At 38.9% G+C, this 12232-nt stretch overlaps 1 protein-coding gene across 2 annotated transcripts in view; it reads left to right on the top strand.

Annotated features, from left to right (window-relative positions):
* Positions 1–9753, top strand: part of PTSP (prothoracicostatic peptide) — an 80568-nt gene extending 70815 nt beyond the window's left edge. The window contains exons 3-7 of one of the 2 annotated variants that reach the window (XM_028179835.2): positions 353–856; positions 1366–1467; positions 2176–2275; positions 5314–5406; positions 9384–9750. In XM_028179835.2, the coding sequence (XP_028035636.2) occupies positions 353–856; positions 1366–1467; positions 2176–2275; positions 5314–5406; positions 9384–9412 (828 nt within the window). In that variant the 3' untranslated portion in view covers positions 9413–9750. Of the gene's footprint in view, positions 1–352; positions 857–1365; positions 1468–2175; positions 2276–5313; positions 5407–9383 lie in introns of both variants that reach the window. The other variant, XM_089739219.1, reaches the window with a different exon arrangement.
* The last annotated feature ends 2479 nt before the right edge of the window (positions 9754–12232 follow it).

The raw sequence follows: 12232 nt of genomic DNA, 5'->3' as shown, positions 1-12232 counted from the left end.
GTATTTTTAAATGAATACCACGTGGCAGCCCTATAAAACTTCTATTTGCGCCCTTCGAAGCGCCGTATTACCGCATAAAAAGCCGGACAAATGCTCAACCAACTCCTGTAAGACGCAATTCCCGGTAACCGGTTCAAATAATCACACTCTCAACGTAAGTTCTGTTTACGAGAGACAACAAATGTGTTCTCGATACAGATTCCTTTCGGTCGGTGCATTTTCATTTCGTGATTTTCAAGACAAAATCTTTTATGGAAATTACCACGATACCACGAAGCCTTCTTCAACATTTCCCGAAATATCTATTTAACTAGAAAATAGAAGCTAATGTAATTAACCTTTATCTTCGCAGACCGACAACGAAGTGGACTTAACAGAAGATGACAAGAGAGCCTGGAGCAGCCTGCACAGTGGATGGGCTAAACGCGCCTGGCAAGACATGAGTTCGGCATGGGGCAAGCGCGCATGGCAGGACCTCAACTCAGCATGGGGCAAGCGCGGATGGCAGGACTTGAACTCAGCTTGGGGCAAACGCGCATGGCAGGATCTTAACTCGGCATGGGGTAAAAGAGGCTGGCAAGATCTGAACTCTGCGTGGGGCAAGCGCAATGATGATGAAGCTATGGAGAAAAAGAGTTGGCAAGATTTGAACTCCGTTTGGGGGAAACGTGCCTGGCAAGATCTGAACTCGGCCTGGGGCAAGCGCGCTTGGCAGGATCTGAATTCCGCCTGGGGAAAGCGAGGATGGAACGATATGAGCTCTGCTTGGGGCAAACGTGCCTGGCAAGACTTGAACTCTGCTTGGGGCAAACGCGCTTGGCAAGATATGAGCTCTGCTTGGGGAAAACGGGCACCTGTAAGTTTATTTACCGTAAGATTTCCGCACAATGTCACATAGGTAATTTAGCCTCATACATACCAACGCGAGTGCCTTCATTCATGACACATGAGGTCAATTTTTCTTAGAACACGAGAGGCCCTTGTGGGACAGAGTAACAAGGCCGTAATATTAACACGCAAAGCGAGCATGTTTTGCACACACCCACACATACACTGATGGTAGAACCTCTTGTGAGTCCGCGCGGGTGGGTACCACCACCCTTCCTATTTCTACCGTGAAGCAGTAATGCGTTTCGGCTTGAAGGGCGGGGCAGCCGTTGTAACTATACTTGAGACCTTAGGACTTATATCTGAAGGTGGTTGGCGCATTTACGTCGTAGATGTCTATGGGCTCCAGTAACCACTTAACACCAGGTGGGATGTAAGCTCGTCCAACCATATAATACATGAACACATTACGTTATCGATACAGTATGTTGTTTTGTTAAGACATTTGTTTGAATAAATACGCTGATGTTTTCGTAGGAGAAGTGGGCAGCATTTCACGGTTCTTGGGGCAAGAGGTCCAGCATCGAACCGGACTACGAAGAAATTGATGCCGTAGAGCAGCTCGTTCCTTACCAACAGGTAAACTAACGAAAATATTATTTATTTCCGGTGACAATTCCGGTTTCACGGTCACAGAAAAACGGCACATGCAATTATTGTGATGAGCGTGTTTGCAAGTATAGGAGCGGTTTGTATCCAGCAGTGAGCGTTCTCCGTTCGACATGATATTGCGAAAACGACCTTATTTCATTTCACCACAATGTGATTGCCGTTATAGAAACGGCATTAGCATCTTCAATGCTGTCGTCATTGTACTACTACTTTAGTGATAAATGCCTCTTTTTCTTAATTCTGATCTTCGTTACCAAAGGCTCTATCTAGACTGAATATTCCCACATCGATCCATGTAAGTCTGGTCAACACAAAGCTATGCTAAGTTTTTTTTTAATACTTAGATGGGTGGACAAGCTCACAGCCCACCTGGGGTTAAGTGGTTACTGGAGCCCATAGACATCCACAACGTAAATGCGCCCCCCACCTTGAGATATAAGTTCTAAGGTCTCAAGTTTAGTTACAACGGCTGCCCCACCCTTCAAACCGAAACGCATTACTGCTTCATGGCAGAAATCGACAGGGTGGTGGTACCCACCCGCACGGACTCACATGAGGTCCTGCCACCAGTAAAAAAAGCTAAAAAAAAAGAGCTACCTTAGTTCTGAACATATTTTATTTTAGACGATCACTGGATCGAATCTACTAGCTTCGAATCATATGTTTCTACGACAGGTTCCTAACGAAGAGCACATCGAGGCTCCTGAGAAAAAGGCCTGGTCAGCCCTTCACGGAACCTGGGGCAAGAGACCGGTCAAACCTATGTTCAACAATGGTGGGTATTGAGACAGCCTTCCAGATTTCTGACAACACGCCACCGCATTAGTTGTTGAAATCAAATTGAATTAAACACGTAATCTCATTCATCAGTCCGCTGAGTTTCTCGCCGGATCTTCTCAGCGGTCGCGATTCCGATCCGGTAGTAGATTCATTCACGATGCAGCTGCTCTTGAGTTGTTAGATCTCCTTTGGAGGCGCTCGGGCAGCTATTAACAAATCCCACCTGTCCTGGCTGAGCCTTTGCTCGCCCATCTGTTCTGGAGAAACTGGAAAAGCCTACGGCCACCAGCTTTAGATATGAGATTTACGGTCGCGATTTATTGTTTATTAACAATGGGGTATCTGTGGATAATCTCAATCGTGTATGAATGTTATATTGATTTGTAGTTACATCGTAGTGGTACATTTTGGTCCCAAATAAATTTTACACTGATGATGATTTATGAAGTGTGCGTGCAAAATTAGATATTTAAGAGTGGTCCGTTTACATCGTGCTGGTCCAGACTTCCTTGCATCGTCGATCGATGCGAGCCAACTTCGGTTAATTAATAATTCATCAATACGTTTCCTCGTAACTCTGATCATTTCTGGTATTCGAATTATTTGGTTTTATTCCTTAAAGCTCGCTTCGAATCTCAGGATCTGCGGAGAGATGTTGGTTTTCTCTGTGTTTCTCAGTCACGCACTGACTAAGAGTAATAATTCGTAAATTTACCTAAATATAAGACACTAACATCTTCATAAATACAATACTACGGTACGTCTAAATACTTTTGTCATTGATCCAGTCCTAAATAACTGGATCGATATTAATGAATTAGTTTTGTGTATGTTTTAGGGCTTTTTGTTTTAAAATTTCATTACAATTTAACGAATTACTAAAAAGGTAACCAGTCAATTCGATTCTTTGATTTCGGTTTGAAGGGCAGCTGTTGTAACTATACTGAGACCTTAGAACTTATATCTCAAGGTGGTTGGCGCATTTACGTTATAGATGTCTATGGGCTCCAGTAACCACTTAACACCAGGTGGGCTGTGAGCTCGTCCATAACAATTAAAAAAAACTTGTTCTTTTTATAATAACATTAACAAAAGTGTTTCCGACAAGAATGCCCAGAATTACGTGCTTATTTCCTTTCAAATTTAAGCTTGACAGTCAATAACCGTGTGCGGCTTATTAAAATCGTTTTAAATAACATTTCGTGTTTAACACGTAGCTAATAATGTTTCATATCGCTTTGACATTCGAAGCGTTAAGAAATTTCATCTATTACTCGTAAAATATATTAATTTGACTTTCTCCGTCATAAAACAAGACTGGAATGTATTTGGAGATAATTTTTCGGAGCATCTCATCTTTTGTCAAATTAAATCAAATTTAAATGCGGTTTGCTCACGGAGTGACTATGATTCAATTTGCATTATTATAATAGGATAATTCGTTTGACATCAAAATGAATAAGCCGTATACATAATTAAACTAAGATTATTGTCGGACAAAATGCTAATAACAAACTCTTCTAGACAATTTGTTAGTAAAACAAAAATTATGTGAGCAATATAGAGTTTTTTTTTTATTGCTTAGATGTGTGGACGAGCTCACAGCCCACCTGGTGTTAAGTGGTTACTGAAACCCATAGACATCTACAACGTAATTGCGCCACACACCTTGAGATATAAGTTCTAAGGTCTCAGTATAGTTACAACGGCTGCCCCACCTTTTAAACCGAAACGCATTACTGCTTCACGGCAGACATAGGCGGGGCGGTGGTACCTACCCGTGCGGACTCACAAGAGGTCCTACCACCAGTTAGAGTTCCGAAAACTTTATAAAAAAACCGCCTGAATCTGATAAAGTCACGTAGTTGCTTTGCTGCGTGGGGTGACATTTGTTTGTAAAATACATTAAATACTTTATTTGAAAGTTGTGAGAAAAAAAATCCTGATAAAAAACTGTTCCTCTTTTGTCTTTTGTCTTGGTCGCGTAAGAAAAACTCAAGCGATGCAGACTAAGATGTAGACTAAGTTGTAGACAAATGGACACAGAGCATCTACATTTACAGCGATAACACAATACGGGCGATTTTCCCCTGGCAGCGATACGGAAGCAAACTTTCCACTATGCAATCTCATAATTGTAAAGTATATAACTAGACTATAGCATTTCACGCTATGATTCACGGGCGGAAGCAAATCGATCATAGCCGAGATCGGCGTAACTGTTTTAAAAATATATAAAACACAGCGCGGAAATTGCGAGGTTTCAGAGGCAACAGACTTTCCGCTTCAAAGTAGATAAAATAAGGTTGTATTTCAAGTGAATTGAATTCCCAATTAATCAATAATTAACTAAATTTATTTGCTTGTATTGTAGTAAACAACAATCGATTCTAAAAAAAATTGGTTACTTAAGTATTCAAATGCTCACAAAATTATAAGTAAAAAACACTCACTGATGATTTAGTGATAGTGTCTACAATAGATTTTTTCTTTTATTGCTTAGGTTGATGTACGAGCTCACGGTTCATCTAATGTTAAGTGGTTACACCTACAACCTACAAGTGCATCTACAGCGAACATGCCGCCACTTATCTTGAGATAATAGATCTATGGTCTCAGATTTTGACAGTGCAACGGTTGCCCCACCACTTTTCAAGCCGAAACGCTTTTTTTTCCCTACCTATGCTGATAGCCTTGAGAGGCTATTTCAGCTTCACCCTAACGTGTGTAGGTGAGCTCACGGGGCTCAAACCGGAGAGTTGCTAACACTGACCTTAGCAAGAGCAGTGCTTCGCAGAATCTACCACCGGATCGGAAACGCGACCCACTGAGAAGATCCGGCGAGAAACTCAGTGGGCTACCGAAACGCATTACTGCTTCACTGCATGAATAAACAGGGTGGTGAGTTCTGCCGGTGCGGACCCACAAGACATCCTACCACCAATAAAAGGTCTTATTGTGGAGACTAGATGACTGTCTGCCGTTGAGATAACATTTCGACTCAAAGTTTCAACATCATACTCAAACCAACAGGCGCTTATTATTTGAAGAGGGAACCTAGCTGGACAAATCTGAGGGGTGCTTGGGGGAAACGATCGTCGAAGCCCGAGGACGCGCTGGAGGACGGTAAACTGAACGAAGACCTGTCAATGTCATGTAGTTCTGTCACTGTCATCACCTTCCAGCACTGTTCACGTGTAATCTGTAAAATTTGATGCAGCACATAAAAAACATTTCGAGCACAGACTTTCTGTCAACGTTTCTGTCACTGTCAAATTCTTCCAGCACTGTTTTATAATGTACAAACTTTGCACGTATTACCATAGCACCATAGTAATTGCCATCTTAGTCTAAAGGTATCTCCGCATGTTTCCAAACTAAGAAATAGGGTTGAGACTCGGAAATTAATGATGTTTGTTTAATGTATCAAGGATGTGTGTTAGGTGTCAAGTGTTTTTTGACACTGTCATTGCCATAAACTTGGTCGTGACGAAATCGCTTTATCGTCCGACGAACACAGTTAAATTTTTTTTATTTTTTTATTGCTTAGATGGGTGGACGAGCTCACAGCCCACCTGGTGTTAAGTGGTTACTGGAGCCCATAGTAATAATATTTTGGGACTTATTTTTTTTATTACGAAAAGTTCGTGTAGTTTCGCTGATTTTTAATCGTTTTGCAGGCCTAAAAGGATATCGCTAGCCTAATGATGAGTGGTCTTGCTAAAGGCACGGCCAAGCTTCTGCTGAAGCAATGGAGTTTTTCAAACTTCATGATGTATCAAAGAGTTCTGAGAAAATTATGTACCACAAGAGTTAGTTCAAAAACTGGATAGCACTTGACAGTAATGATGTCTGGAGACGCACTGTCACGATTGCAATAATTCCAAGTAGTGGATTGAGGTGGAGCGCTATTAAAAAGGGCACACACGGGATCAATCCAATTTGCTCAAAGCAACTCCTCAGCAGCCATAATTCGCTACCATTCAATCCATCCATCCGTCGATAGTTCACCTTCCTGCGTCCTTTGAATTTGAGATAACTAGAACTCTCTAGAAAAGAATAGTGTCTTCGAGACTCTTCGGTACCAATTTTCCTCACTTACGAACGAAAACATACACATGATTCCAATGCAATAGACAATACTGCCTCATGTCTCTATGCCAGTAACGGCATCCACGAATTGTCTATGATATGCTGTACATCCAATTTTATTACATAATCTGTACCACGGTTTCCCCTTTTTCATGTTACTCTATGCATAAGCATCGTAGCTCTGAGATCTTCCTATATTCCTCTATCAATTCTTCCTCTTTGCTCTCTATTGCTCTCAATGCATGCCATTGTAGATTCTATTGAAAATAGAAAATCTAGATCGTAGTGTTTGTACTATAATTAATGTGTTTTGTGTTTTAGTAGCTCAGTTAAAAACTAAAATTAGTTTATCGTTTTAATTTTTTAATCTTAGACTAACGCCAATCCCTATTACGTCATATTTCAGTTGTAAAGAAATCATACGTTATTCACAATACACACAACAATACGGTTATAACTATACATTGTAACTAAATGGTTAATAAGGCATCGTCATTACAGATTTAAATCTGAACAACCTCAAAATTAACAAAACAATTAAGACAATAAATTCTGATGACCCTTCGGGATTGATTGATTGAGATTGTACTAAAATACCTACCAGATTTATTAGTAGTATCAAATAAAGCTTTAGCTTCACAAGTAAAAATGTCAATCAGGAAAGGGAAATACAAAATAAATCTTGGGCATCTGGGATTATAGTCCAATTTCGACCACTGATAAGCGCACATAGTTGATGATCTTATAAGTTCTTAAAACCGTAAAAGACATGTCCAATCGCCCCCGGCCTCCCCCAGAGACGACGGACGCCGTTACCTGATTTCAAAAGCTGATAAATTACGTACCAAAGAATACTTGTAATTATTTTATTACGAATCACCTTGTATGCGTTTTATTTTTGAGAATGTTTTCAATACAAAACGGATAGACGCATTAATGATCCGAACAGCTACCTCGGTGTAGTCCCCGGGCCGACCGCGCTTAAAGCCTTTTCACGCATTCTCCCCGTCGCCAGCCCCATTTTGCGAGATAGAACAAGTGTCCAGGAAAAACACAATAAACCAGTTTAATTAAAAAAAAAACTTTATACCTCAGAGTTTCAAAGATTACAGATACCTCAAGTATTCGTTAAACTTCTTGACCTTTTACGATTCTGCGGTTACGGCAGCCAAGTTTGTACGAATAAAGATTAGATTAACGCTCTTGTGTCGGCTCAATCAAGCGATAATCAACACCGCGCGCTGTGTTCCAAGCCGCCACTGTACCGAGGGCTTTCATCTAAACCATTGAACTTTTGAAATTAAAAGTTAAACTTTTTGATGATTTAATACTAAAACTATGCCCTTTTTTGTTTGAAATTTTATAGATAAAGAACTAATATTATTTTTGAAGATATAGAAAATGTCACTAAAATTAATCAAACCCTTGCTCAAACACTCGGCCATAGATATCCATAAATGTCAGTCCCCACTAAACATCAGGTGGGCCGTATGCTCGTAGAATAGTAAGAAAACAAAGGACATATTTTAAAAAAGTACTTTTAGGCTTCTGAATCAATTAAAAAAATCCATGATAATGATATTTATTTTGGTTTTTGTTTTGGCTTACCTACTGCTAGTAATTTCGAGAGGCTATGTTAGCTCTACCGAATGTGTAGGCGAGCTCACAGGGCTCAGCCAGAGAGAGTATTTAGGGATATGACTTATGCATTTACAGGATGTAAAAGCTTAAAAAAATGTCACAGCCCATTGATGTATCAACTTAGTACGTTGTCTTTTGCAAAGCTTTCACGCGATAAGTTAAAGAATGTCGAAAGAACAGTTAAGGAGCTTTTTTTCATAATCTGATCGTAGGCAAAAAAACATTGACAAGAAACATGAACATCAACAAATAAAGCGACACAAAAGTAGTGTGTTTTAAAATTCCAGATTTTTTCTAAAACATATTAGCTGCAGAGCGAGCGACAGATGGTGGTAATAGGAGTCCATTGACATCATATGCGCTTTCACGTTAATACATTAGGTGGAAATCCCCGTTAAATCTTCAATCTAATAAAAAAATAATAATTTTAAAGTAACATACGTAATTAATTCAGTTTTAAACTTAACATTAATATTATACAAACGAAAAACCGGAAAACACGAAAGAAACTTTGTAACAAAAAAAGTTCACGTAATATTGAACTTTAACGAGAGATTCTAAATTGGTCCTGGATTTTTTTAAGCTTCAGGAAACAATTGTATGGTGGCTAGGCTCGCTGTAAGAACGAGGACATATGATTCAAATCGAAAATTCAGAAGATCAATTATAGGAGACGGGTGTCTTCTTCTGAATTTGAATATTTTCCTTCATTCCTCTGAATTTTTTTAATTAAATCGGATATTAATCTTATGATTAATTAATTTGGCGGGCACATGAGCTCACATGGCCCCCGACGGTTACTAGATATCAGATATAGTCTTAATAATAATTAACTGGGAACAAATCACGCCGTTTTTCCGGCCCCAAATGAAGATTCCCTGTGTTATAGATATAAGAGACTGGATGGATACATTACATAGAAGTCATTCACCCGTCAATAAAGGCATGATGCTACTTTAATATTTTTTCGTCTCGGTATCTAAATAAATAAGTACTGTAAGCCCTGATCAAGTAATGATGAGGAATTCGATGGTAACAAAAGCCCCCAGTGATAATATAAAATAATATAAGATCATATATATGTGGGATCGTTTATGAGTAAAAGTGGGATGAATATAGCGAAATTCTTTATTTTACTTCACAATCACTTCGTACACGTATTTCTCAAACTTTTCCTTTTTTCGAACTACCCTCTCTAACCTTAAACTGCTATCTCTTTCTAAACCTAATAGAATGTTGCCATTGCAACAGGCGCAAAATAAATATCCCAAAAAAACAAACTGAAAAAAACGTAATAAAAATAACACTCCCCACATATGCAATTGGATTTACTGGTTCGTATTAATTAATTCTGTTTTTATTTTTCACAGAACACAGCGCTACCACGAACGAGGCCTAAGAACGACAAAAACATAAAAATCTAAATAAGAATAATTAAAATATTTATAACCATATCTATATTATGATAACGCGTGTCTGTTAGTTTGTATTCCGCGGTAGTTCTATTGTTAAATAAAAAAACACTATTTTTTTCTTGAAAATGGTCTATGTTTCCGAAATTATCATTCGATAAATCACTGTTTTATCTACCAAGTACATATTATATACTGTTTGAAGAACATAATAACCAATTCTTTATGATATTAGTTAATGGCGTAATCACTCGTAAAATTTAAATTTTTAACCACTAAACATGATATTTTGATTGATTGATTAATCCAATGTAACTTTAATTTTCTATTACATCTACAAATATATTAAATCATTTGGACTAAAAAACAAAAAAAAGATCCGACCTTATAAACTTACAAAAGGAATACGCGACAGTAATTAAATCTTCGGCGTACATAAAATAACAGTTGTAAGTAAAATGTGTGTTTTAAAATAAAATTGATAAATTCATATTTCAAAATAACAAAACTTTACCGTCTTCTACGAATATCATTCACACACGAACATTATAATAACATTAGATCTATTTTATCGATTTAAAAACGAAGCTACTGGATTTCACATTATCGGCCCACATAATATAATCTTTGGCTATATAACAGATTAAATTCAGCTCGCACCGTCAATAACAAAAACAATATTTCAAACTATAAAAAATGATTAAGCTAGATTGATATTTGAGATGTAACTATAGTTAGTTTATAAATATATTGAATTGTATTTAAGTCGTGTTGTAATTTAAAGCAAGGCTTCAATTATTTGTTGTGTCCAATATATATTATTCGGAAGCCGAAATTTGTTTTATTATGCAAAGAGAAAACCTAAATTGTGCACAAGAAGGGCCGGGGTACGCGAGGAATGGCGACGTCTGGTGAAACGCACCACCACCCGAAGTGATGACCACGACCACTCTGTCAAGAGTGCTTACGACTGAGAAGAAGAAACCCAAATTACCTAAGAAACCGATAGTACTATGGTTTTTTTTTATTGCTTAGCTGGGTTGACGAGCTCACAGCCCACCTGGTGTTAAGTGGTTACTGGAGCCCATAGACATCTACAACGTAAATGCGCCACCCGCCTTGAGATATAATAGGCAGGGTGGTGGTACCTATCCGCGCGGACTCACAAGAGGTCCTACCACCAGTAATTACGCAAATTATAATTTTGCGGGTTTGATTTTTTTTTACACGATGTTATTCCTTCACCGTGAATGTCAGTCGTAAACATTTGTTGAGTACGTATTTCATTAGAAAAATTGGTCTCAGGCGGGTAGATTCGAACACCGGTGCATCGCTCAACACGAATGCACCGGACGTCTTATCGCTTAGGCCACGACGACTCTAGTCTGAACAACTTTATCTGTGGCCAATATGGGAAGAGGACAGTGTGCTCAGTGCGAGTTTTTTAACTTTCTCGATAGCCTAAAAGTTAACTCAAATTTGTATGCAGTTGGTACAGCGCCCCTAGCGGCAACCGTATGCAAACTTTTCAACTCCATACAAAATTTCGCTAAACTTTTACGCTATGGAGAATGTTAAAAAACTTGCACTAAGCACACAGATCAATACAAACGTTATCATCCTTAACGGTAGGCAGCGGCTGGGTCCTGCCCCTGGCATTGCTGAAGTCCATGGGTCACTTACCACTTAGCCACTTACCATTAGGTAGGCCGTACAAGGACAATAAATAAAAAGCCTACGACGCCCCATAATGCAATCAAACGGGTTTAAATCCTGCAGTAAAATAACAAATCTATTCAAGAAGATATGTACCGAACATTAACAACACGAACAGCAATTCATTTTTATATATATAGATTAGTATCAACAATTCGATATTTTTAAACGCATTCAAATAGCTGAAGAAGTTTTTTTGTCATCACATGTTTTCCAATATATATTTTTTTATTGCCTATATGTGTGGACGATCTCACAGCCCATCTGGTGTTAAGTGGTTACTGGAACCCATAAACATCTACAACGTAAATGCGCCACCCACCTTGAGATATGAGTTCTAAGATCTCAGTATAGTTACAACGGCTGCCCCACCCTTCAAACCGAAAGGCATTACTGCTTCACGGCAGAAATACGCAGGGCAGTGGCACCTACCCGCGTGGACTCACAAGAGGTTCTACCACCAGTAATTACGCAAATTATAATTTTTGTTGTTTGTTGATGTTATTCCTTCACAGTGGAAGTCAATCGTGAACATTTGTCGAGTACGTAATTCATTAGAAAAATTGGTACCCGCCTGAGATTCGAACACCGGTGCATCGCTCAACACGAATGCACCGGACGTCTTATCTCTTAGGCCACGACGACTTCAATGTATGTAACAATATAAATAAACAAGATTGAAAATCGTATTTTTTCATTTGCATATTACTGGTTGTAAGCTGTTTTGTGAGCGTTCACGGGTAAATATCAGCATGCCGGTCATTACTGTCGTGATGGCGGCCTTTGAAGGATGAGACAATCTTTATACAGTTCAGACTTCGATCTAATGTCTAAAAGTGTCTACACGTACATTTACGTTGTTGTCCGCAGGCGCAAGACACCACCAAACGCCAGGCCTATCTGAATAAACATTTCATTTAAAACGCGTATATTTTATTAAATACCCTATACGGCGGCTTTACTCTTTTTCTTCGTACAAATAGTTGTCTCATTTACCCCATTTCGAGAAAGCGGCACGACACGGAAACCGTCTTGTCGTGGCCGCCCTGTAACTACATACCCGATCCTGTGAAACGAATTGTAAACAGTCG

This window comes from Bombyx mandarina, chromosome A1, assembly GCF_030267445.1.
Source record: "Bombyx mandarina strain Sakado chromosome A1, ASM3026744v2".
Classification (NCBI taxonomy): domain Eukaryota; kingdom Metazoa; phylum Arthropoda; class Insecta; order Lepidoptera; family Bombycidae; genus Bombyx; species Bombyx mandarina.
The sequence above is the reverse complement of the archived record's forward strand: the minus strand, read 5'-3'. Positions and strand labels throughout refer to the sequence as shown.